This window comes from Eupeodes corollae, chromosome 2 (assembly GCF_945859685.1).
Source record: "Eupeodes corollae chromosome 2, idEupCoro1.1, whole genome shotgun sequence".
Taxonomy (NCBI): Eukaryota; Metazoa; Arthropoda; class Insecta; order Diptera; family Syrphidae; genus Eupeodes; species Eupeodes corollae.
The window spans coordinates 69,564,526-69,592,511 of NC_079148.1; the positions used below are offsets into that span (position 1 = coordinate 69,564,526).

The 27,986-nt window shown below is 36.5% G+C and overlaps 2 protein-coding genes across 2 annotated transcripts in view; one reads left to right on the forward strand and one right to left on the reverse strand.

Moving 5' to 3' along the window:
• Positions 1–27,986, forward strand: part of LOC129948258 (ATP-binding cassette sub-family F member 2) — a 380,395-nt gene that overhangs the window by 339,756 nt on the left and 12,653 nt on the right. The gene's annotated exons all lie outside the window — the stretch shown is intronic.
• LOC129948256 (uncharacterized) lies at positions 9,140–27,150 on the reverse strand. Its single transcript, XM_056059186.1, has 13 exons — positions 26,925–27,150; positions 26,730–26,856; positions 26,218–26,657; positions 20,182–20,489; positions 19,756–20,119; positions 19,505–19,695; positions 19,108–19,444; positions 18,485–19,041; positions 15,091–18,217; positions 14,827–15,015; positions 9,558–11,524; positions 9,359–9,488; positions 9,140–9,293 (listed from the first exon to the last, which is right to left on the reverse strand). Exons 1-13 carry the CDS (start codon positions 27,016–27,018, stop codon positions 9,232–9,234), a joined length of 7,893 nt encoding a protein of 2,630 aa, XP_055915161.1. The 5' UTR covers positions 27,019–27,150; the 3' UTR covers positions 9,140–9,231.

Consider the following 27,986-nt stretch of genomic DNA (forward strand, 5'->3'; position numbering starts at 1 on the left):
GAAATGCAGGTGTGGTTCAAATCCACCGTCGGCCCTTAAAATGTAACCACCATTTCCATACATAGTCGTGCCATAAGTAATGCTACAACCATTAAACATCATTAAACAAGAATTATGTACCGTTTTATATTTATTGTACTCTTATGGAATTTAATTAAAAAAGTAGTTTCACTCGAATTGAACGATCTAAACTCTAATACCATCTTTTAAACATTGTGGACATTGACGTATATTGTAACGAACAGTTTTTATTGATACTTTTGTCACTGCTTCTGTTAACTCTATCTTAAGAATTTAAAAATTCCTGTGAGAAGTCTTTCGAGAACGCTCTCGAAATCTGATCACAAAAAATATTCTTACTTACTTACTTACTTAATGTGGCGCTACAGTCCGGAGCGGACCTGGGTCTCAACCAACATGCGTCTCCAGCCAGCTCGGTCCCTAGCTAGCTGTCTCCAGTTTGCACGCCAAGTTGGTTGAGGTCCTCTCCCACCTGGGTTCGCCACCTGAGTCACGGTCTTCCTCTACTGCGCCGCCGTCCCTCAGGATTGGATTCGAAGACCTTCCGGGCTGGAGCGTTGATGTCCATCCGCTCTATATGACCTAGCCATCTAAGCCGTTGGACTTTAATTCTGCTAACTAGGTCAGTGTCGCTGTACAACCCGTAAAGTTCGTCGTTATATCTTCTCCTCCATTCTCCATCCATGCGTACGGGACCAAATATCACCCGAAGAATTTTTCTCTCGAAGCATCCTAATACCACAGATAATAAATTTATACAGATGTCTCATCCCAGCAGGAAAAAATGAAACATTTTTTTCTCTTAACAGACAAGCCTTAACAGACAAAAGCTTTTAAAAATAAAGCTGAGAAAGCTCTTTTTGTCTTGCTATTTTTTTTTCGTTTTAGAAACTTTTCTCTTCTCATTTGTCATTTTGTTTGCCAACGAATACAAAAACAATGTTTGGTCCGTTGCAAACAAATGTATATCTTTTTTTTATGCGCGTTTTGGTGCGTAAAAGTAGAAACGGGTGATAATGTTGGATCTTTTTTTTGTTTATTTTTTTGTGAATGGCGATTGTTAAATGTCCGGTAAGGAGAATAGAAGAAGTTGCTTGTGTCTATATGAAAATATTGTGTGGGCAGGAAGGGGCAAGTGAATGTGCAGATGATTTGGTTTCTGTGTTTTACGTTCGTACGTTCGCGACGTTTTTCTCGTCGTCCATAGCTCAAAATCAGAAGAGATATCAACTACAAATAAATTTTGCTATACAGATAAAAATATATTTTTTGAAAAAAATCCAATTAAAGGTTTTTTTATAAATCAAAAAAAAACTAAACAAAAATTTGTCACCTCGAAAATTTTACGAATACAAAATTATTTTATCTCCAAACCAATTTTGCGCAACGAAAAATAAAGTTTTTGACATCTGGTAAAATTTTGAGAAAAATCTAATTGACAGTTTTTTTTTATAAAAAATAAAAACCAGAGAAAACATTACTCAAAGTTTTTAAAAATTGAATTTCGACTCAAATATCTTTTCAAAACTTTTAAATATTTGCTTTAAACTACTTTTTAATTTCAAAAAATATTGTTGTCAACATTCAGTAAAATTTTGAGAAAAATCGAATTGACAGTTTTTTTTACAAAAAATAAAAAATTAAAAAACAACTCAATAAAAGTTGGTATAATTGATTTTTGACTCAAATATCTTTTCAAAAATTTGAGATCATGGTTTCCAACCAATTTTAATTTATAAGGAATATTAAAATAAAAACCTAAACAAGAAAATTAATAAAATTTGGTAAAATTTTATTTTTGACTCAATACAATTTTGAGAAAAATAGAATTGAAAGTTAAAAAAAAATGTTAAAACCTAATGAAAAAACAATTTTAAAACTTAGTAAAAATTTACTTTCGACTCAAATAGCTTTTCAAAATTAAAAATATTGTCTTCAACTCTTTCTTATTTCACAGAAAATATTGTTTTCGATAATTAGCAGTTTTTTTGATTAAAATCTAACAGTCCGTTTTTCATAAAAAAAATCTGCAAGAAATAGTACGCAAATTTGGTAAAAATGGTGTTCGTTTCTTGATATCTCTCAATTGATAAAAATTTGTTTTCGACTAAAAATCTATTTAACAAAACTAGATTTTCAAACTAAACTATTTCCTTATATTAAATACTAGCTGGTTTACCCGACTTCACCCGGGAGGTATTCAACTATTTTATATAAAAAAATTAGGATGAAAAACTACTATTTTCTTATATTGTACCTATTTTATTTAATAATTTTTATAAAGTATCTCTATAAATATTTCTATTATGGTTATAATACTTTTTTGTAAGCATACAGATTTTTTGCCGAGCTGACACGGGAGCAAGCAACATAAAATTGTCCGTGGGTAAAACAGGGATTTGTGGTATAAATGCCTGCAACCCTCAGTGTCCGTGCCTTATTGATAGACATAGCAAAACAAAGCTTTATAGGGCATTCGTTAGTAATCATCAGTATCCTGGGAATGAAAACGCTTTGGCCTTGGGCTGAACCGGAAAGAATTTTAGCTTCAATTGCTTTCCCCCGCATTTCGGTGCATTTAATTCCTCATAAGTATTATTGGAGCCGCAATTTTCAAGTCTAGTTTATGCCAAGGAAGTTCTAATGTATTCAAAGAATTCAAAAATTCGATTGGAATATCAATAGCATCATCTTGATCAGTCAGATTATCAATAGAAAGATAAGTTTGTTGATGGGCTTCAAACATTGAAAGAATTTTATGATTTATGCTTGGAACAGAATCGTTTTTAGGTTTATGAGAGGAAAAGAACATACAAAAATGATTTCCGATTTTTCTTTGCCTTAGTTTTCATTCATAGGAAAGAAGACGAGCAACATAGCTTTCGTGTATTCATTTAGTGAATGTGTTGAACTTTTTGAAAAAGCTCTTTTTTTGGTTGATTTCTGTTTCATATATCATTTCTCGCCATAAGGGTGAGACATCTGTATATTTATTATCTGTGCTAATACGATCTCATCTTTCGTTGACAGGGTCCAGGCCTAGGCGCCATAAATGAGAACCGGGATGATGAGTGTCTTATAGATGGTGATTTTAGATGCTCGAGAGAGGGCTTTACTTCTCAATTGCCTTCTAAGTCCAAAGAAGCAGCGATTTGCAAGAGTTATTCTTCGTTTTATTTCAGCGCTGGTGTCTTTGTCTGTGTTAATAGCGGTGCCTAGGAAGACAAAGTACTTAACTACCTTAAAGTTGTAGCTGTCCATGATGACGTTTTGTCCAGGACGTCATTGTTCAATGTCGTTTTTTGATGACAGCATATACTTCGCTTCCGTCGCAATACTCAAAAACGCTCCACTGACATCACGCTTTGATCTTCCAGTTATGTCAATATTATCTGGATATCCGAGTAATTGGATGGACCTTTGGAAGATTGTGCCTCTAGTGTTGACGGTTGAGTTTTGCACAATTCTTTCCAGAACGATGTTGAAGAAGTCGCATGACAGTGCATCGTCTTGTCTAAAACCTTTTTTGACATCAAATGCATCGGTGAGATCTTTTCCGACCTTGATAGAGCAGCGTGCATTCTTCGTCGTCATTCTGCACAAACGGATAAGTTTGACAGGGATGCCAAAACTAGACATTGCTTGGTAGAGCTCTTCCCTATAGATGCTGTCATACGCGGCTTTAAAATCGATGAAGAGATGGTGGGTATCGATTTGAAGTTCCTGGGTTTTTCCAAGATCTGCCGTAGTGTGAATATTTGGTCGATAGTGGACTTTCCTGGTCTGAAGCTACACTGATAAGGACCAATCAGGTTGTTGACGAGTGGCTTCAGACGTTCACATAATACGACAGAGAGGATCTTATACGCAATGTTAAGGAGACTGATGCCTCTGTAGTTGGCGCAGTTTAGAGGGTCTCCTTTCTTATGTATCGGGCACCTTATGCTGAGATTCCACTCATCGGGCATGCTTTCTTCCGACCATATTTTGCAGATGAGTTAGTGCATGCTCCCTAGCAAGTCATCGCCTGCTGCTTTGAATAGTTCGGCAGTGATGCCGTCAGCTCCAGCAGCTTTGTTTGACTTAAGTTTAGATATAATCTTCACTTCGTCAAGGTCGGATAGGCGGAATTGTTGATCTGAGTCGCCGAGATTGAGTGGTTCTATCTTCCTTACAGCGGAATTCGGTTCGTCATCGCCGTTATATAGTTTGGAGAAGTGATCTTTCCATATTCTCAGCATCGACTGCGGTTCTACTACGATGTTCCCCTGATCGTCTTTACAGGCTTCGGTTCGTGGCTTGGGAAGTTTTGTTTACCTTTTGGTTAAATTTACGAACCTCATTCCTGTTGTGACATCCCTATCCCTCTATCTCCTCAATCGCGCGCTTCCCATGCTCACTTTTTTTTCATCTAAGAAGCCGGTGTTGCTCTCTCCTCTTCTGCTCATAGAGCTCGCGAGCAGCTCTAGTCCTTTTGTATGCCTCTTATTTCGCTGCGTGCGCTTGCCGGCATTCGTCGTCAAACCAGGAGTTTCGCTGTGGTGGCCGTGTGAAGCTTAGCACTTCAGAAGCGGCATCTCTGATGGCTGCAAAGGCAATGTTGCCACTAGTTTTCAATGCTTAATGAATGCAGCATTATTCTTAATGATTACAATATGGACTCCCCGCAGCAAATGTTAAGCTACTTCTCTTAAATCTTGGATATTTACCCTATCTCCATTGTAAAGGTTATTTGTTACACCCTCTATGGTACAACTTGTCAACTGTTTTCAAATTCCCAAAAATGGAGGGAGTGGCATTTTTAATCAACCCATTTTTTTTTTTTGATATAATGATTACACATAAATTGTATCGTTTGCTTTGTTATAAACTTATACAAAGGCACAAACATTTTCATTTGAAAAAAATAATTCCGTACAGCTTTCACAAGCGTAAAAATACGGGCAACGCTCGGACGACTACTTGTTGGGCTGTCTTCTTTGTATGTATATACAATCTATAATATTACTTTTTCTTGCGTTCGGCGGAGCCTCAAGATAGCTTTAGAAGTTTTGTGTACAAAAGTTAACAAGATTCCCGAACATCATTGCTGTTCCTATTGATTTTTAAAACAAGAACATTTTGCAAGAGCCTCACTCCATGGTAAAAGTTAACAGAAGAGAAACTGAAACCAAATTGGCATTTATTCATTGCCCAATAGCCCTTTCACACCAAACCCAAAACCGGGTTTTCGGCAAAATGTTTTTGAAAACCGGAAAGTCGTTCAGACAGAACATTTACACGTTTTCATTTGACATTTAAATTTGTTCAACACCGGCTGTCAAATTCTGTATGGATGAAAAAATGTGTGAGTAAAAAGTTTTGTGCTTCTCAAATTAATTATTTGTGAAAATAAAATGAATTCTAACCAATTCAAAATGATTTTAACGTAACACTAGCCCGCCTTGAAAAAGAGTTTCAACTAAAGTTCAGGGGACGGGTGGAATGGGCTCAAGACATAAACCAACAAGAACTACAAGCTCGTTGGCTGCATCTATCCTCTTAGTTCACTTCAACCGGTCCAAACAAGGAGAAGCTAATTGTGTAGAAAATATATTATAGAATCAACAACAAACAAAACTGTTACAATAAAAATTAAATCTATTTAAAACATTTTCTTCTTCTTTCACATCAAATTCAATCCAAAATACTGAACTTATGACTATTGCTTCTTTTCGCTAAACGTGCCTTAAGAATCGCTATATATTATGGCCGTCCGAGCAACTTATAGGCGGGGTTGAGAAGATTCTGAACGATTTCGTGTAGCTCCTTATGGCGGGAGCAGAAAAGGTCAATTCCCAGTTCCGGATTCGTAACAAAATCACACTCATCCAAAGTGATCACTTAGCTGTTATGAAGGGCTGCAATCCCTCCATGACTATCTCTTTGGCTTCTTCCTTTGAGGACTCGCCTGGTTTGTCCAATGCATGTTGGCAGGCTGTTCATCAAGTTGCGAAAGGCTACTGTTGCGGTTTTATTCACTGGAATAACGATTCCCACATTGTGGAATGTTTTGTCTCAAATTTTCATAGCCCGCTGTTACTTAGCCTCCTCCGCCTTTCATACTTATTCTTTTCCACAAATGAACTTATCGTCTTTCCTGTACATACAGCTGTGGACAACTAATTAGAAACATTACTTGCTTCTCATTTCCACATTCACTTTATCAAGTGTGACTAGAATAGCGGTATCCAAAACGGTGTAATGCAAACGTTATTAGATAATTGTTTGAAAAAGCATCATTTGTGCATAAGTCTTTGCAAAGTACACAATAAAATCAAGGTAGTGTGTAAAAAGTGTTTGTTTCAACTGGTCAACTGATTAGAAACAGTTAAATTACATTTGATTTGGGTGAAATAAGAATGATCTTTTTATTTTGCATTTGTAAGTAGAAAATTCTGAATTGTCTGCAAACGTTTTTAAAGAATAATTTTTAAATTTTTGAGGTAATTGCAATGGGAAAATTAAAGAGCTGTGATCCTCCTACAAGGATAGCGATTCTTGAGCTTTGGAAGCTTAAAATGTCCAATAGAGCAATTGGATCTCAAATGAACTGTTCTGTAAAGAAAGTTTTCAATGCAATTAAGCGTTTTCAAAACTTCGGGACTGCTGAAAATGTACCTCGTAAAAAACGTGTTCGTAAGACAAGCTGCCAAATAGATCAAGCTATTAGTAGGCTGGCCAAAAATTACCCAAAAATAAGCTCTACAGAGATACAACGCCAACTCTCGGTTGCATTCAATGTCCTGATAGGACAATCAGAAGAAGATTGGTGGAAGTTGGATTGCATGGTCGTGTTTCTCGAAAGAAACCATAAGTAATCGCAAGGTAACGTAGACTTAGAATAGGGTCCGCAAGATCACACGCCAACTGGACAACAAACGAATAGAAGTACATAGTGTGGTTACGAAACTAAAATAAATAGGATTGGCCAGAATGGTGCACGTTATGTCTGAAGGCCAAAAGGAACAGCATTCCACCCCAAATATGGTTTTCAAATAATTAAGCATGGAGGCGGCTCGCTTAACGTTTGGGGTTGTTTCTCGTGGTGTGGAGTTGGCCCAATCCATCGAATCGATGGAACGCTGACAGCCTTTAAATACATTGACATTTTTAAGGAACGATTAGTGGATTGGGCCGATGAAAACATGCCAGTGATATGGAAGTTTCAGCAAGACAACGACCCCAAGCACACTGCTGGAATTACGAAACAGTTCTTTAGAGACCAATCGATAACAGTTCTGGAATGGGCATCATCAAGGGCAGACCTACATCCGATAGAGCATCCTGGGGCAGATGTTAAAAGAGCTGTTGCTCTCAAAAATAACTCAATGATGTTCTTTCGAAGGTATTAAAGATAATAATAAGCTGCTTGGAAGGCTATACCCGTAGAGCAGTGCAAGCGGCTTATTTCATCAATGGAACGAAGATGTCGGGAAGATTTGAAGCAAAAAGGTTTCGCAACAAGGTATTAAAGATAAATATAAGGTAAATGATATTATAAAGTTGTACATTTTATAATACGATATGATTTTTCTCTTTGTTTCTAATTAGTTGTCCACAGCTGTATGTATCTCCCAAATCCTTGTGATTGAACAAAGTTACCGGAGTCTTTCTCCAGGTAGTAAGCGAAAGCTCCGAAAATATTTGTGGCGACGAGTTAGAAGACGCATCCCTTGGAAACGTCATTACGAACTATATATGAGCAAGTCTTCCTCGTCCTTGGGCTCGTCACGCCTGTAGCCACAGTGAATTCCGGTTCCTCACTTAACAAAGAGCGTTTAAAACTCTGGAAGATCATAAAGGAACCGCCAGTTCCGGGACTATTATTCTTGACGTTGGACAATATTCTCGCAATTGTTTCTGCTGCCATGCAGCTTTTTAAGGAAATTGTATAAATAATATTACTTACCACGAACAAATTTATTTCAAAATGAAATATTTGTTTTGACAGCAGCCATCAGCTGTTTTGTTTACATTAATTTGAGCGCTGAATGTTTCGAAAGGTTTGCTTGTTTAGTTCAACTTTGAATTGCTACTAGTTTTCCTGAGGTTTTATATAAAACTTGTGGTTTACCAAAAATGTATGGAAAAACTTGAGTTCTCGATGTAGGTTTTCGGCGCAAACCGGGTTTTGAACTTGGTGTGAAAAGCCTATAAGCTAAGATTTTCCATTTTTCCAATATTGGCCGAACTGTCAAAAGTCTTCCAATAGCATCCAATTATGTGACAATTGCCATTTTCTATCAATTAAAAATCGGCTGAAAATTGCCGAGTTTTTTTTATCTTCCAATTAATAATTGTCTGTTTACACGGTTGGAAAACTTAAGAAAGTAAAAAAATTGGTAGGCTAAATGGATTTCTTGAAGGATGAGAGAAAATATTTAAATTTATTTTAGAAGTGAAAACAACACGTCCCTAAAAAATATAAAAATAAGGGAAACAGTAACGAAGCAGACAATAACGACTGGTTAAATTTATTCACGCGTCCCACCCTTTTAACTTTTTTTTGAATAACATCTTTTCCAATTGTTGCTTTTGACAGTTGGGCCAATATTGGAAGATGTTCCAATAGTTTATATTTAAATGGTGAACTCAAATTTCCTTCAAAAATTGGATTTTTCGGTGCACATGAAATACAATTGGATTTCTTTTGTTTCTCATTGTAAATCTCACGAAAAATCCAAATCTACAGATTTTATCTTTAATCTAAAATAAATACATTTATTTTGCCCCCTGGAATGCAAAAAAAGGAAGTTTGTGTTTTGACAGATCTAGATCAGGAAAAGTCTTTAAGCTTTTAAAGTAAATGTTTAGAAAAATATGATAAACATTTTGTACCAAATATACGTCTTGAGCAATAAAGTCTTGAAGTTTTGTTTAAGGCACGAATAGTACATATAGTTTATTATTACCCTTGGCATGATGGTTAGTGCCTTGGACTGTCATGCTAGAGGTCTTGGGTTCGATCCCTGCCTATGCCACCTAAACTGTGGGTCCCTGCATCCCTGACAACATTACCAAGGAAGTAGTATATATTTGTATATTCAATATTAATAAAATTAAAACACTTTTCAAATAATATTCAAATTACTTTGTTTGACTTTCAACAATCTTTTATTAAAATAAAACGAAGTGCAACATATTAAATGCTTATTTTGGTATTTACACTTATTTCTTATGACGAGTTGGCCTTTTACCAGTTTCACTGTTATGAACACTTCCCTCCGAACCTAAAATAAAATGGGTTAAGTTATTATCCGTCAATATAAAATATATTCAAATTTATATATCGCACCTGAAGGAACCTCTTCGGGTATGACTTTCAGAGCGGCTATTGGTGAAATCTGATCTTTTACTCTCTTCCTTTTCCTTTTAGAACTTTCGGTTGAACTAGCAATACTTGCTTTATCGTCTGCAATGCTTTCCTAAAATACAAATACAAATTAAATTATATATGTATTAAAATCTAGAATTAAAATTAAAATTAAACTCACCCTCAAAGCCAAGCTTCTTGTAACTCTGCGACCAGTTGTTGAATTTGAAATATGACTCATTCGAGAGGAATTCGATTCATTGTCACTTCCTTTTACATCAGGTGGCGATTCATGATCTGTGGTGTTAGAGCCACGTCTCTTCTTTATAACTGGGGACATAACCGGTGGTTGTTTAGACAAAGCTAAATTTCTTTCCATTGCAGCTAATTGGGTCCTTGTAAGACGTCGTGAAAGTGTATAATCATCAGTCTGTGAAGGTTCTGGTGGTTCAATTATGGGACTTTTTGAAGCGCCTTTTTCCTCTCTTTTCTGAGATTTTGCCTTGCTAGAAGTGGGGCTAGTATCATCTGGAGGTGATTCTTTTTTCGAAACTGACAACCTTCGTGGAGTTCTAACAGGTGTCTTGGTTACATCAGTAGCCATAGTCTTGACAAGGCTACTGGCTCGTGGTGTTGCAGCTGCTTTTGGTGTACTTACCAACTCTTTGTCCACAGACATACTACTCCGCCTTCTAGTTTTAGGAGTTAGTGGCTGTTCAATTGAAGTTATACTTGAAATAGATGAACGCCGGGAACGTTTCACGTTTGCAACTGATGGACTATCGGCATCAAGGTCGTCGATAGAATCCGAACGTATTTTCGAACGAGTTCGACTTGAGGGGGAATCGGGAGTGGAAGTCTCATCTAATGTTTCCAAAAGTAAGGATCTCCTTCTAGTTACAATTTGATGACCAGTTGCAGGCGGCACAGAACCACCTCTGGAAAGTCTACGAGTAGATGGAGATGCTGCAACATCTGTTTCGCTGGTTATACTCTTCGAAAACGATGTTGATCTTCTATTTCGAGGTCTTGGTGTAAGATCTGTGTCTTCAATTGAAGGCTTTTGTTTTGCTTCATCTACAGATTCCGCATTCGAAATGTTTGTGTCTGTGTTAATGCTTGAATCGACTTCTGTTGTACTCCTCGTGGGAGGGATGGATCCACTTCTTGAAAGTCTTCGAGTGCGTGGAGATGCCACAGCAGCAGTTGTAAGATCTTTTGAAATTGATGTTGATCTAAGTTTTGGCGTGTATTCTTCCTCGTCTTTTGTCAAATTTTGTTTCTTTTTATCATCTACAGATTTTGATTTTGTTTCTGTTAGGTTGGCGTTGAGAGTTGATTCAGGTGCAACATCCTTTTCATCAATAAGATTTTCCGATGGAGGGAGTTTTTGTGAAGACTCCTCCTCTTCCATTACAACTTCTTTGTTTTCTTCATCTTTATTAATTATTGATATTTCGGCCCCTACTGTTGATTCGGCTGCAACTATCTGTACTTCTTCAACTTCTTCACTAGAACTTGCAATTTCAACAACGTCCGATTTATCTTTTGGGTATTCGCTTCCTTCAATTGAATCTATTTTTATTGCGATTGGCTCATTTTCATTTGTCTTATTTTGAAGCTTTGGTTCACAAATTTCAATATCCACTTCTTGATCAATTCTTGGATTATTTTTAAGGTCATCAATAAGACTACTATTTTCCTCTTCATTGCTTCTGGGTTGTTCATTTGCAATTGCTAGATTTTCTTCCCTTTCAGCATGTGAACCAGATCTTTCTTCGATCAGAACCACAGAGTCATCCATATCCATTCTTTCTTCATTGTCCTGGACAACGAGTGAAACTGTTTCTGATCTTTTATCTACATTTCCACTGTGGTCCGTTTCTTTTTCTGATTCCTGAGCCAAAGACTCTACGCATTGCACTTTAATTTGTATATCTGTATTTGTCTTAATGTGCTGATCATCATTTTGTTCGATGGCAATGGATTCTTCTGCTGGACGATCCTGGACAGAATTTTTGTTGACTGCATTAGCATCGTCGTCGATTGTTACATCAATCGTTACTTGTTCTGGTATGCTTTCAGAAGTTACAGATAATTTAAATTCTGGTTCACTTGTATTTTTGCTGACATTGAGTGTTTTTTCATCTAAAGTAAACAAAATATATTTAACACTTTTGTATTCACAAAATATAAAATGATACAAATTTTATTTGTTTGGTAATTCTAAATAATTAATTCATAAAGTTGTATGGTTGGAATCGACGTAAGATATCATCCTACTCATCACGTCCAAACTCACCAAAAATTCTTTGTATGTAAAATGACATTTTATGGATGGTTGATTGGTGGAGGTGATGTTCAAATGGTAGACATGTGCATTCAAGAGGACACAAGCGTGCACAGGTTTTTCTCAAAACCCACCTATGTCTATTAACTCCTACTCTCACCTCCCCGCGGTGAACATTGGGTGCCTAGTACCTAAACTGGAGGTTGGGTTTCAACCTCAGTGGAAAGTTGTTGGGGGCAGCAAACAAGAGAGGGAGGAGAGGTGTTTCCACTAAGGCACCTCTCCTTATCCAGGCGGCAGCGGACGAATTCTCGAGATGGAATCAACGGTGGCGTCTACAGCCCAGGCCTGTAAGGAGCGGTTTATCCGGCTCCCCTTCCTTGGAGTTATACTAAGGATCTGGCCCTCCAGGTTGGGGGTTGTGCCGTCGGGGTGACTTTCTGGCCATGTAAACAATACCTTTAGTTGCGAAGCACCAAAAAGCCTCAGATACCGACGGATTTACTGTTGACAACCCACGCAAACGAAATAAGGACAACGAACTTCGGATTTGTACGTGGAATGTTAGGTCCCTTAACAGACCACGTGCAGCCGAACAATTAGCGGAAGCCCTAAACTGCTGCAAGGCAGATGTTACCGCCATTCAAGAAGAGCGATGGGATGGACCGGGCAAACTCAAACTAAAAGACTGCGATATCTACTACGACGACTGCTACCGAGAACAAAGACAGCGTCTATTTGGCCGTGGATTTGTTGTTGGAACTAGACTCAGGCAAAAAGTCTTGAGTTTCAACATTATGAGCGAGCGCATTACGACAATCCTCATCAAGGCTAAATTCGCCAACATAAGCCTAATATGCGCGCATGCCCCCACGGAGGAGAAAGATGAAGACACCAAAGACATATTCTTCGAGCTTTTGGACAAGACTTATGAGCAGTGCCTGCCTTTGACATTATTAGGAGATTTTAACGTCAAACTAGATAGAGAAGACATCTTTGGTAGCACAATCGGGAGATACAGCCTGCACGACACCACCTCCGACCCTATTAATTGCGCAAACTACAGAGGCATCAGTCTCCTTTTAATTACATATAAGATCCTTTTTGTCGTATTATTTGAGCGTCTGAAGCCGTTCGTCAAGAACCTGATAGGTCCTTATCAGTGTGGCTATAGACCAGGAAAGACAACTATCAACCAAATATTCACACTACGGCAGATCTTGGAAAAACTCAGGAGCTTCAAAGCGATACCCACCATCTCTTTACCGATTTTAAAGCCGCATACGACAGCATCCATATGGAAGAGCTCTACAGAGCAATGTCTAGTTTTGGCATCCCTTTTAAACTTATACATTTGTGCAGAATGACGATGGAGAATGCACGCTGCTCTATCAAGATCTCACCGATGCATTTGATGTCAAAAAAGATTTTAGACAAGGCGATGCACTGTCATGCGACTTCTTCAACATCGTTCTGGAAAGAATTGTACAATACTCAACCGTCAACACTAGAGGCACAATCTTCCAAAGGTCCATCCAATTACTCGAATACGCAGATGATATTGACATAATTGGAAGATCAAAGCGTGATGTCAGTGGAGCGTTTTTGAGCATTGCGACGGAAGCGAAGAGGATGGGTTTAGTGGTCAATGAGGGCAAGACCAAGTATATGCTGTCATGAAAAAAGGACATTGAACAACGACGTCTTGGACAAAATGTCACCATGGACACCTATAACTTAGAGGTAGTCAAGGACTTTGTCTTCCAACGGCTTAGATGGCTAGGTCATATAGAGCGAACGGGCATCAACGCTCCAGCCCGGAAGGTCTTCGAATCCAATCCCGAGGGACGGCGCAGTAGAGGAAAACCGCGACTCAGATGGCGAACTCAGGTACCCAAACTAGTAAAACGTAAACCAAAGAAGTTATACCCCTTTTTATAAAACTATGTTTTATTTAAGGAGAACAGTTAAACTATTATGGAAACCACACTTCAAACAATGTTATTTCAATGAAGATTTAAAGCAAATTTATTATTTGGAATAAGCATTAAGAATAAACAGAGTCTACAAATATTTGAAATTTGATGTCATGTAATTATGGCTGAAAGTGGTGGGCAATCCCTGGCAATTAGTTTCGGAAGAGGTTTTAAATACCCTAATAATGATTAAACACAGTGTGAGCAATGGGGAAAGAGGGATAGGAGAAACCGACGTACATTTATTTAATGTGTCCATATGGCAACAGATGAGAAATTTGTGAATAGTAAAGCATTTCATATTTGTGTACCGCGTCTAAAAAACAAGTTCAAGAGGTGAGGAAAATATGAATATTACAGTTTAAGGGGAGGAATTTAAAAACTAATTTACTAGAACACTGGTTATGAAATTAACAATAGACACCGGCCGCTTATCATTTTTTTAGTTCTATCCAAGAGAGTCAAGTGGGTTAATAAGGCACTTAGCCAGATATGACAATTGTATAAGAGTTTCGGTCAAATAATAACTTCTAGCTGAGCGTCGAACTTGTCGAGTTGTAGAAGCTGAGTAAGGTCAATGATTCTCGGGAATTATTTCTCCAGAAGAGCCCTGAAACCAAAGGTCGCTCGCCCCTCCCAATCCTTACCGCCTCCTACGTCGGCTTTGTGCTATTATGCTGGCTGATGGCTCCTTATTCCCTGACTGTATAGTGCATTACTGTCTGTCAATACCCTGTTTCCTTCTTGGGAAGCTTATGGCTTAATTGCTGTTAGTCTCTCCTTTTACATAACATATCCCTCCCTTCAACTTCCCAATTGGTCTGGATCTAAGGTGTTATACGACTCGTGCCTATGATCAGCCAGGCTGAGGGCCCAATTTCTAAAAATAGCTCAGTCGTTAACGGAGTATCCGGATACCAGGCGACGTCCGGATTAGCTAGCCTTATCTGTGTAAGCGAATCTCTGTACAGATGGACCCCCCCTATTACTTCGCCTACTAGTGGGAATCCAAATGTATAAACAAAACCAAAACCCGAAGCAAAAACGTCAAACCGATACCGGTACTCCAGCTACACCGGGCGGCAGTTCGGAGCCACGTCACCACCACCACCAAACATTAAGTACTTTGATGTTTGATAAACAATAAGCTCAAATAAACGACATAATTGGTTTTCTTTACATACCCTCATTTTTTTCCGTCTGCTGATTAGAATCAGATTTTTTAAGTTTCTTCGATGAAGTTAAACTCTCCGAATTTGATGAATCGCTATAATTTTTAGTCTTTATTGTCTCTTGCAGTAAAACTGCAGAATTTGATGAATTTTCACTGATAGCAATACTCGCTAATGAAGAACTCGTACTTGTTGAAGTAACTGAAACGAAAAAGTACACGATAATATTTTAATTTATTTAAATGAAAAAATATATTATTTAAATTTACATCGTACCTTCACGAATTTTATTTGAAAATGAATTGCTAAGGTCTCCAGAGCCATCACTTTCAATTATTTCTACACTTTCGTCTTGGTCTTCTTCTTCCTCTTCTTCATTGCTTTCATTTTCTTCTTCATCATCATCATCGTTATCTTCATAATTCTCTCCAAAATAATTATCTTCATCATCATCATCATCTTCATCGTCAATAGAAATGTGTCTTTGTGTAATTTCATTCGGTTCAAATTCTGGACTTTTGTAATCTTCGCTTCCAGAAACTGCACGTGAGCTACTTCGTGACGAAAGTAAAATAATGGACGAACCACTATCTCCATTTTCTGATGTTTTTCCATCAACATTCAAATTTTTCAATTCAGATTCATCTTCTTGGTAGTCCACATCCTCATCATTGTTATCAAAAGTATCCGTACTGCACGAGTTCTCACTGGCCGGTTGGTGTTCCAGAGGATTCTCTTCGAAGCCCATAGTGTCATATAGGCTCATCCCAACTGTAGTGTCTAGCATCTGTTCTTTTTCATTTGCCGTCATTGGGATGGTAGTCGGTGCTTCAGTTACATTTCGTGATACGTCCATAGTTGGCAAATACGTTAGTTCCCCAATAACAGTTGTTTGTTCCGAGAAGGTAACTTTTGAGGGAGATTTTTCAGAATATGACTTAGAATCCGCTCTTGGATGTTCTAAGCCAACTTTGTTAAACTTTGATTCGGTTGTGCAAACTTTAGAAGACGACGTATGAGGTTTGAAATCGATAATTGTGTCTGTGCTAAAGACTGCTCTGGTTTCTTGCAGGATAGTTGTTGGTATTTTCTCCACTTCCAGAGCTACCGTCTCAGTTTTTTTAATTGAAACATCTTCCACAGAACGATGTATTGAGGCACGGCCTCTAAATTGCTTACTCTTACGTTGCACTGAATCACTTGAATTGCTTTCAGAACTCTCGGAGAGGGCTCTTTTTGATGAAATTGATTTTGAGCTTTGATAAGAATCTAAGTTCGACAAACACTCGAACTGACTTATATTAGGCTTCTCGGGTTGTTTCTCCGGTTTGTTGGCGGTGAAATCCATTGACACCAATTTCGGTTCAGATTCCGTGATTGAGACATTGGGAATGCCGAATGATGTGGTTATGGTTTCGCTCTTCGAGCTAAAACTTGTAAAGTGCTTTTGTTGATCATTATTGGCATCAAATTCTAAGTTTTTCTTTGGATCAGGAGGATTCAGAGAATCGGCCTTCGATGTTGATGTTAGTACTGAAGTACTGCTTTCGAAAATACTTGTTGTTTTTAATACAGAACCATGTTTAGGTTGCTCACTCCGGACTTTGTCTAAGATGTCTTGAAGATCATTTCTCCTGATTGGAGTGTAAGATCGGTAGTTTGTTGTAGTTATTAGTGATTTTCTTGCTTCTGGACCAGATCTTCTTTCTTGTTGGTTATTTTTGGCATCGTCATCAATGTCTTCACTGGGTTTTGGCTCAGTCACTTGTAACACATCGGATAATTTCGGGGAAACGTCTCGAGACGATAATTTTGACGTTAAATTACTGCTTTCGAAAATACTAGTCGATTTTGCACTTCCCAACAATCCTGGTTTATTCTGTTCATTTTTCACTTTGTCTAAAATGTCTTGGAGCTCATTTTTACTCATGGGAAGTAAGGAACTGTAGTTAACTGTGGATCTCAGGGATTTCCTTGATGCTGGGCCAGAGTATGGACGTGGTTGTTGTTGTAAATGGTCTACGGACTTTTTCAATACATCTTCATTCTCCATTAAAACATCTTCTTCATTTATCTGCTCTAGTGATTCATCAACTGGCAAAGTAAAACGGATGCTCTTTTCTTCTTCGGATTCTTTCTTTTTCTCGAGTTCTTCAGAAGCTCCTCTGACATGGTCTGTTTCGTCTATCGATGTTTTTGGTTGACTGACTTTAAGAATACCAGGCAGAGTAGCGACTTCTTTTTGGGGCATTTGATACCTTGAGTTATCTGCAGGAGTATTCTCAACATAGGGAGTTTCCAGGAACAATGAATTATCTCGTGATGGTGTTTTCTGAGGATGGATCTTTGATAAAGAACCCACATTCTGATTGTAAGATGTAGAATTTTTGAAATGAGTCAACAAATTATCAGATGTTGACAATTCAAAGTCATAACGGTCGAAGATCTTTCGTCGCTTCTTGGGATTTTCACGAATTTTGTTCGTTTTTTCCGCATCAATGGGACTGTTGTCAAGGCGACGTTTTTGGGCTGCTTTAAACGGTTCCGGATATGAAATGGTATCTCTTGGATTGTACTCGGAAAATGATAGAGAAATCTGAGGGCTTCTAAGAAAGGGAGCATTTGTAGATTGCTGTAAGGCATTTCCTCCCTCCACCTTCTGTTGATCCCAGTAGTGACTAGCAAAGTGAGCGCCCAACGCAGAACTGTGATAAATACCACCAAGAAGATCAGAAGCATTCTGTTTGATCAATTGACAACTCAGCGGGTATGGTGAGTTTTGTTCGGTTTCTTTGTTTTTAATTCGTTTCTTTATCTTCAAGTACACATCAGATATGTTCTTTGTGACCGGAGTCATGGTAGTGTGATAAGCAGATAAAACTAACGTTGCAGTATCAATATCCAATGCCGTCTGATTATTTCGACTCTTTGACAATTCATCAACCGAACGTTGCATGTCTCTTCCCTTTGAAAGTTCATCTTGATAGGCAACAGCTTCAATGTATTTGTATTTTTGGAGCAGATAAACAAAACTCAGATCCTCAGCGCTGCGGTTCTTACTGTTTTTCAAAAGTGACTGCACCAGTTTTCCTTCGCTATCGGTTAGCGCTAGATCGCGAATAACTCCGAACTTCTTCATTAACAAACATCGACTAAAGAAAAGCTTTAGCAGTTCTTCATCTTTTTCAGATCGAGCAAAATGAAACGCTTCTGATATAAGGTCATTTGCTAAGTATGTATTCAATTGAAGAATTGGTGATATGGGCAATGATTTGGCTTCGAGAACTCTCAGGGCGAGGTTTGATTCAATCTGATTTAGAAGCGATGCTATGAACAATTCAATTTGCCACTGGGGGCACACATGGTCTTTGTTGAAGGGTGAAATAAATTCATCGACTGCAGCCTTAAAAAAATATTACAATTAAATTACAAGTTAGAAATGTTTAGTCAGAAAGTGTGCATAATGCAGTTTATTATATTTCACCAAGAAAAGGGTAAAGAAGGAAAATGTAAGTGAATTTTTACTTGGCACTAACTACCAGCAACCTGACCCATTTCAATTCTATTGGTCAATAGCTTTTCACGAGGCAAATGAGGCATTATCGCAATGTTGTTTGCTATTTAAATGTTCATTTTTTTCTAAGCTCTATGCTCTACAAATTCAACTTACCTGAAAATGACAGTGATCTAGATTCCAAAACGCCTGAATTTGCTTAATCAATGACGCCGACAGCTTAAACACACTTGGAAATTTTATAAAATTCTGAACTATTGGTTCATAGCGTTTGTCTTCGATTGCCATATTTAGATCGAGGAAAAAGTACAAAAACAATGCACATTTATTCTCGAACAAAACGTCTGGTATTAGCATAATCCTAAGCATTGCTTGCACCGACCTTGGTGGATACAATCCATCGCCACCACTTTCCTGCCAGCTATCTCTCAAGGCATTACCTTTGAATGAGTGTTCTAGAAATGAATCAATAAACAACAAATAACAGCTTCGTGCTTTACGCGATGAATATCGCATAAATTCCGCTCTGCGTTTCTCATAGAAGCCATGCAACGATTCGTACGGATACGGCACGAGATTCAATTCCACCTCACGATGTCTTTGCAAACGAGAACCTTCAGGCAGCAATCCAATATTAAGTAGCCACAAAAGTATTTCCTGGTAATCTGATGCCATGCGAATTGAATTGCCTTGAGATTCGAGTGTGTTCAAAACTAAAATAAAATCAATGTCAAAGTAGTTAAAATTAATTTTGTTTTTAATTTTTTTTTTGAAATTACCATCGGATGGGATATTTTCACCATACTTTGAAATTATATCACTCGAAAGATCGGCTAATGTTCGAAGTTGTTTGGAGATATAACAAAGCTCTTGTTTCTCACGCTGATCAAGTGTGTAACCCGAGTGATCAAACAGTACTTTGCACAATTTGTTACAGCGTTCTTTGATACTTGATGCTCTTGACCACAGCCAATCAGTCAAGGTGGACAGCGCTAGGCCTTCATTTAGAGACGTCCCTTGGTGACTACCGTCTGACCAATTTTTCGCACATTCCTTCAGTAGTCCATTGCAGTTGTTTTCTATTGCCACTGATAACAAAGTTTCTCTTTTTGCTTTCTGTTAGAATAAAAATGTGAGGGATGAACATTTAAAAAGGACCTATTAAAGTTGATTTACCACTGAGAATGTAGCTTTATAATTAAGCCCACAAAACTGCGGCAGCAAACGCGCATTCAAAACTTCCATAAAAATTGGATTAGGATCTAACAATGCCAATGATCCTTGGGATCTTAACACATTCACAACTCTGTTTTGAATACCCGGCCAATTTAAGTGGTGGCAGCCCTTCTCTTCAAGTCCAATCGAATCTTTGGGGCAGACAAATTCAAATTTATTTTCTATTTACATTTATCAAACCAAATCCTTACCAAAACTTAGTGATATGGGATAGAAATGTTCTTCAGGTCTTTGAATAGAATTGAAGAGAGAAATTGTATTCGAGTCGAAATACATATCCAAACAGGAAAACCCTGGCAGAACAAATGAGGCCAAATAGCTAGGATCCTCTCTCCAATCACCAACATAGGGCATTTCTTCCTTGTACCATTGATTTATGTCGAAGAGTAGTATCTCCGTTTGGAGTTCTTTTTCCTGTTTCCAAACAAGAGCACAGAGAGATATTGTTTCTTCATTTCCATGCGATGGTGCTTTGGTAATCGATTGGCATGCAATTGGAACACTTTTGGGACAATTTAATGGCAATTGTAACCTCACACTTGATACTTGAAAATTCTTTAAAAATATAATATGATTCAATTTAAATAAAGAAAATAATTTTAATAAAAATGACATACTTCAAAGTAACAAAATCCACCATCGGTTACAACTCTCTTCTCATACATTAGAGAATGCATTACAGCTGTAGAATTTTGATAGTTTTCATGAAATGCCCAGATATAGACGCAGGGACGTGGGTCATCTGGTGGTTCCATGGAGCTTATTTTAACAAGCGGCGATGATCGTTCTTGCGGAGGGGCAACATAAAACACTTGCATATCTGTTAGGTCATACAGCACAAGACGTCCATCGGCTAAGCCTACAGCTAAGCCCAATACAAGATCGATTGGTAATAAGGATTGAATGAATTCTGCATTTTCAAGTACTGAAAAAAAATTATTCATTTTTTATGGACAGTTCTTAGAATCAAGAAAATAAGAAGCTGTAGGGTCGAAATATAAAATTTAAGAATAAATTAAGAAAAAAAAAACAAAGAGAAGGATTATAAAATTCGATTAGGATAGTGACGACACTTTCGTAATTTGAGCGTTGCAATGGGTGGTTATGGCGCAGTGAAAGAATTAAGATTGTTCAAAGCTATTTTTCTTACATTTCTAGTTGGTTAAAAAGTGCTTTATTTATAATTTAAGTGAGAAATAAATTAAATTTGAAAGTTGTCTCTATTTTATAACGCTTTTTATGTTTATTTTCCAATAACCTTGTTTATAATTTCACAAACAATGCTCAATGTACACCGGAATAAGGTAACAAGATTAAGATTATTTTTCTAATAGTTGTTGAGCACCTATTAAGCTTTTAAGTATGCAGGTTTTGCATTTTGTCATGCATCATTTAGCGCTTGATGTCTATTCTCTGTTGTAAGAGCAACTGCTTCAATCTTCGGGAATTGTGTATAATTGTGCAAACGTTAGTGCTTGGAAACACTTTTAAACTTGAGCCACCCCCGAGACAGAGAATGCTTCTAAATGACAAACATATCCTCGGGGCCTATTACTACCTTAAATAATGTTCAAATGACGTTAAAAAAAATCTTGCAAGATCTGAACCAAATGGAGTTCCTTTAATTGTCTTACAAAAATGTAAATTATAGTGACGTCTTCCCTTCTTAGCATATTTGCACTCTTATTTCAGGTAAATTCTCAACCATATGGAAGAAAATATTAATTACACCAGTCTTTAAAAAGTTTAACAAGTCGGACATTAGTAATTACAGGCCAATCTAAAACTGTCCAGTATTCCTAAAAAATTTAAACAAGTTATTTATAACAGTTTAAAATTTCAACAACATGGTTTTATGCAAAAACGTTCGACAATTACTAATCTACTTGCATTTGTACATAACTTCTCCAATTCTCTAGAGCTTCATGAGCTCGACTGTATTTGTACTGATTATTTTTTAAAGCTTTTGGCCAACATTCTGATTATATCAACATTCAAGCTAAAGGCAATTCTGTTTTGTTCACAATTTATCACATGAATTTTTTCTTATCATCAAAATAGGCCTTATCAACTTAAATTTAAAAGTTATTTATCAATTTTTTTCATTGCTAAATTAGGATTTTCCTAGAGTAATCATCTAGGATCTCTACTCATTATCTTAGTTATTAATGATGGATCCCATTGTGTACATCCAGCACTTGGTGCTCTTCGGAAATATTTAAAAAAAATATAAAAATTCCAAGAGGAACTAGTAACTAGTTACTTTTCAGCTCCTGATCTTGTAGATTTGAAACTCATATTAAAAAAAAAACAGCATAGGTAACTACAAAAAAAATTTAAAATAATTGCTCGTTTTTTTCAACGGCAGCCATAGTAGACTTGCAAGCCTACTTCTATAAATGTACATACAATACCACGAAGACTAGTGAGAGTGACGATTGAAATAAAAACAGTTTTTGTTGAATTCATGCAAACTTTTCACTGTAGTACGGTAAAGTTAATTTGCAACTGCTTTTTGTACTTGAGTCTTACTTTATTTTTTGGCTTAAGTTTGGATCTTTAAAAATGCTTTGCAAAAGTACCCGAAGCTGCTGAAGAATAACCAACTGACGGGTATGTCCAAACAAAATCATAATTTACGTAAAATAGTAATTCCCGGTAAATAACTTCTACTTTTTAAGCATTTAACCGCACAACATTTAACCGGTTTTCCATATACTTAAGTTAGTACGAAGGAAAATGACACAATAGAGACAGCGGCGTTAGAGATTTTAGAAGGTTTTGAGTTTGATAGTTTGTTTAATACTAGTGCTTCTGCAGAAAAAAGATCAGTTAAAATGGATGTACCACGACTCATATTTGAATTTTGGATTTGCTGAGACAAGGGCAACAAACCTCAATGCGTAATTTGTAGCAGAGTGTAGTCAAAAAGTGCAATGTTTGCAGCAAATCAAACGTCACTTTTCAGGGATTCATCCAGATTGCAAAAGCAAACGGACAGATTTCTTTAAAACAAAGTAAATCTCAAACCATTATTACTTATAACTCGCAGGCAGTTATCGAAAATGTGTTGATGGCGTCATACTTGGTAAGTTTCCGAATAGCGCAAAATGTATGTGCTGAAAACTTAACAAAGTCATGTGTTTAAGACATTGTTAAATGTTTGTTGGGTTAAAAGGCCAAACAATTTGTTGACACCGTTTCTTCGTCAAATAGCACAATATCAAGACGAATCGGAGACTTAGCAGAAGACAAAATTTGATGTAAATGGATGAATCAACGTATGTTGCAGAGTTGGCTTTTTTAATAGTATTTGTGCGCTACCAATATCTACAATCCTTCCAAGATCTGCTCTTCTACAGACGTTGGACGAAGTAAGGTGGCTTTCTCGCGGAAAAACACTAACGGGGCTATTCGAAATGAGAGCTGAAGTTAGAACCTTCCTCATTAACGACAACTTTGTTTTGGTGGACATGTTGTGCAATGAGCGTTGGTTATTAAAATTGGCGTATCTGTCAGATAGGTATTTTTAAAAAAAATTGATTATCACTTCAGCGAAATGCAATAGCTGTTTTCGATGCCAGTGACAAAACAGAAGCATTTAAAAATAAAATCCAGATTTGGGCTGAATCTATAAAAAATCGGAAGCTTCCCAATGCTCAAAGAATTTAAAGAAGAAATAGCTTTGGACATTCCCGATGATATTTTAAATGAGTGTCATATCCACTTAGTAGGCTTGCTGGATAGCTCTCTGCACTATTTTTCAGACGAATTCCACCTGAACATTAAGGAAAACGTATGGGGAAATAACCCCATACTCTGCAGCGTTGGAAAAACCACATTCCTTCACATCGCTGAAGTTTGAGTGCTTGATTGACTTGACATCAGATTCTTCGATTAAAGAACTTTTTGCAACAAAGTCTATCAGAATTCTGGTGTATGTTGAAAGACGAGTTTAGTTTACTGTCAGAAAAAGCTTAAAAATTCTGCCGTTTGCAACAGCATACATGTTGGAACTAAGGGCCCTACTATGTAATGCGTCTCGAAAGCCAATCCGATTCGAATCTGATATTCGATTCGTTTATGAATTCGTACTCTGTAAAATGTTCGAATCGAATAAAACAATCATCTAGTACTTTTTCTATTTAAAGAATAGATTTGCCGAGCCTTGAAGTATTTCTTATGAGATTTGTCAAAACTTACAAAAATCAAAACACATCTCTCTATTTTATTCAAGCTTAGAAAGTTTAAGCTGATTTTGTTCATAGTCATTTCGTTTTTTGTGTTGAAATTTGTCTTTTGCCAAGGTATACTTGTTTTCCTTCAAGTCATACGAATTTCACCATAATTTCAAATTGCTTTTGTTTGGTATGCAAATTTTTCGCTGATGATTCCCTGTAATGGGATTTATTTGCTTAAATTATGAATAAAATTTTTATTTCCTTACTTGTATTTAATCTTTTTTACAGAACTTAATACAATTTTCCTTTTGTGTCATTTAAAAACGACCTTCGAATTGCAATTCGTTACTTCTCTTGGTGTAGAAACAATTGTCTTATTTTTGAACGCTAATGACATTCGGAAACGCATTGCCTGGTACGAAAAATCCAAATGCGGATTTGTCATTTGGCAAGTACTCGATTTCTTATCCGTATTTGAAATAAAGAGTAGAAAATATTCGTTTCCGAAAATATTTTCTTTCGAAACGCATTACAGAGTAGGGCCCCAGAACATAATATAGATCCCGTTTCGATGCAGAGCCTGATTTACGGTTGCAGTTGTTTAAATTCAACCATATATTTCAGCTTTATGCAAAAATAAACACATTATTCCCACTAAAAAGAAACTCCATATAATTATAATGCATATAATATAATCATGTAATTCCTTATTAACATTGTTCTTGTTTTTTTTCGTTGTAGAAACTGTTTCCTCAATTCAATAAAATAAACGAAATTTGAAAAAAAGTAATTTAATTTGCTACATGTAACTTCGAAAAATGGAATGACGCATCGAAGTGCTCCCCGTGAAATTTCTATCGCAAAAAGTGCTCCGCTACTAAAAAAGATTGGGAAATGCTGGTGTACAGTATTATAATCTATGCGGATGATATGAACAAATTCAAAAGCACAAAATTTCTAAACAATCGATCACAATTCCAATCGGATTTCAACGGTTTTGTTATAAAGAATATGCTTAACCATAACCTATACATCGCGTTCAAAGTCTTAACGATCTTGAAGTTCATTTTAATTCTAACCTCGATTTCAGGGAGCATATTAATTCAATCGTTTGCAAAGCCAACACTTAGGACTTGCTAAAAATTTGGCTGCTAAAAATCTAAAGAATTTCAGGAACCTTAAGTTATTCTCGATCTATATAACACTTAAGTGTCTGCTCTATCTTGCGTACGTATGGACTCCTTTTTTAAAGGTCTACAAGAGCGGAATAGAATCTGTCCAACGGAACTTCATAAGTTTCGCCTTAAGAGGGCTACATGGATGTAAACACAATTCCTGTAGTTTCCTATTAATGGATGTTTTCTTTGTATTAAGCTTTCTTGCGTTAAGATCTGATAGTATGTAAAAAAAGTTATAGAACACCCAGTTGAATTGGGGCTCGCTTTGGTCAACCTGTTTAGTTTTGCGGCCTTGATTTTGCTTATATGGCATTCAAAATATCCGGAGATCTGGATTTTGACTAAAAAAGCATCCATAAAGATTGACTTTTTGGTGTTGGTTTATGGCATAAAAGCCTTACATATAATCCAAAAAAACCTTCTGTTACCAAAGATCGACAACATCGATTGTTCTGAGCTGAAGTTCCAACAAAGTAAATACAACGCTATATGATTTGAAAAGAAAATTTGGGTTACCGAGTTATCACTGAGAGCGTTCATAAATTGGATTAGTCGTGATTATGCTACTTAATCCTATTCTGTTTTTCCCTGATTGTGTTAAGAACGTGGGGTAAGCTAATAAAATAAAAACTTAAGACGAGTTTGAGGTAAACGATCAAAAATCTATTGCAAATAACATGTATTTATTAAATATGTTAAATGCTAACGTTAAGATTCCAATATTTACTTAAATCTAAACTTATAACTAATATAATTTCAAATATTTTATAGCCAACAAATTAAATTTAAAGCTTGAAGATTTGAGATTGTCATTTTTAGTCAATGCGTTCAACGAATTTTCATAGATGAGCGATATAAAATTATTTTAAACAGAAGGCAAATTATTCACCAGAAATAACATATATGGTCCAAGGTGACTCCCTTGCGGTACAACAGAATTGGCTATTATATCTATCTTATGACAAAATCTATATAAAAAAAGGTCGTTGGGTGCAATATTACTTAATTTATTAAGAACAATTTCATGATTTAATTTGTCAAATTCCTTATTGAAGTTTATAAAGATGCAATCGACTTGAGAGTATTTTTCAAATGCATCCAAACAAGAAGTAGAGAATTGTAATAAATTAGGAATGGTAGATTTTTTGTTTTCACAAACCAATGTTGATTATCAGTTTATCACATATGACAGAATAACAATTAAAAGACATTATGTCACTAGTAAGGGACACAAAAAATTCAGTAAAGCATACAATTCGTAACATTCGAAAATACAAAAAATATTGTTTGTTACCTTCAAGTTGAATACCAAAATGAACTCCTTCCTGTTGGCAATGTTGAAAATGTCGATGCAGATGCAACAAGCTCATGCTATAATCCACAATGTGACAAGGTACAACCGAAATGCCTGCATCGTCCTTCGAAGCCGGTACATCAACGATGTTGCGTAAACTGAGATCCACAAGCAATACACTGCCCCCATCAGTGCCCACAGCCAAACACCCATCCATATTTTGCAAAATAGTATGCTGCGAGACCTCATGACTTATAAATCGGCAACAAGTTATTTTATGTTTTAAATCAATGCAACAAATAACTGTTGACTCTTCCACTGAATACAAGACGACAAGACCTCCAGGACTGTCGGCATATTGGATTCCAATTGCAATCAGTGTATCCTTCAAGTATGGCATTTGGATTTCCGAAACGCATGTAATGATGCAAACACCAAACCTACATAAAACGAGTCGTATACCAAAAATTAATTAGAATTGTGTATGCTTAAATTATGACACTGTCTCATACCCATTGCTGGCATCAAAATCGAATTTAGATATGGACTGACCGGTTCGCAGTGAGGTAATGCAGAGGCGCGAGCCGTTGGTAAGCCATCCCCATTGTCCAGATTTTATTATTCCACCAAATACGTCACCTTGTTTTATTTATAAATATATATCATATAACATATTAAAAGGAAAAGTTGTTCTTTTATATATTTACCGAAATTTTCTTCAGGGCTTGAGGGTTCTTGGACGAGACATTCAGAAAATCGAACTTCTTTCTTTGTAATCAAATGAGGTTCAAATAGATCCATAATTTGTGTCTTTTTCTATCAAAACAATAACATAAACTCTTGTTAATTTTTATAAATAATCTAATAACGATATTATTTTATTATTTTATACGAAAATAAAATTTAAACGCGCGAATATCATTCGGTTTTCGGTCTTTGACCAAAAATAAAGGGAGGAATGTCATTTTTTCGAAGGTTTGTTCGATTTGATGTCGTTGATAGCTGTCAACTCGGACGACCGAATAACCGTATTGCTACTTCGTACATGAGGTTTGAAGGGATTACAGTTGGGTGCACAAAAATCATCATGTACCTACTAAAACATTTTTCAAAATGTAATACAATAATTTAAGTATGTGGCTATCTATTAGCACAGGACGAGTTTACGTCTGATTTTGTTTGAGAGTCAGGTTAGAGTATCAATAGAACAGGATCTCATAATTAAGGGACTCACTGTTCACTCCGGAAACAAGTTGTTGTTTTTGGACACCTTATTGGATTTTGGGGTAGGTGCGAGGTTGGGTATATGCAAACGATTCTCTTGCATTATAATTTTGTTTGTGTTTTATGTAAAAAAGTGAACTTTGAAAATTAATTAAAGATAGAAATAAATGGTTCCTCGTCTAAAATTGCAATAGTTATTATTTACTACCAAATGAAATAAACGCATGTAAAAATTCGTGATGCGGTAAGGTAAATTTGAGACAAAAACAGTTAACAAAAACTTTATTCAACAAATAGAAGTGAAGCGTCTTATCGGTGCAACAAATTCCAGGGCTGAAATCTGTTGACATATCCTGAGAAGTAGGCAAAGTTTGGATGCAAATTTCACAATAATGGAACAAGACCTAATGCCTTAAAGTTTCTATAAATCGAAATTATAGATTGAGCTAATCAGTGCATATCAATTAATTGCGCCATTTTGAACCAGAACTTGTGAAAATTTCGTTCACTATCCAAAGTTTATTTTCCATATTAAATTCGCTCCA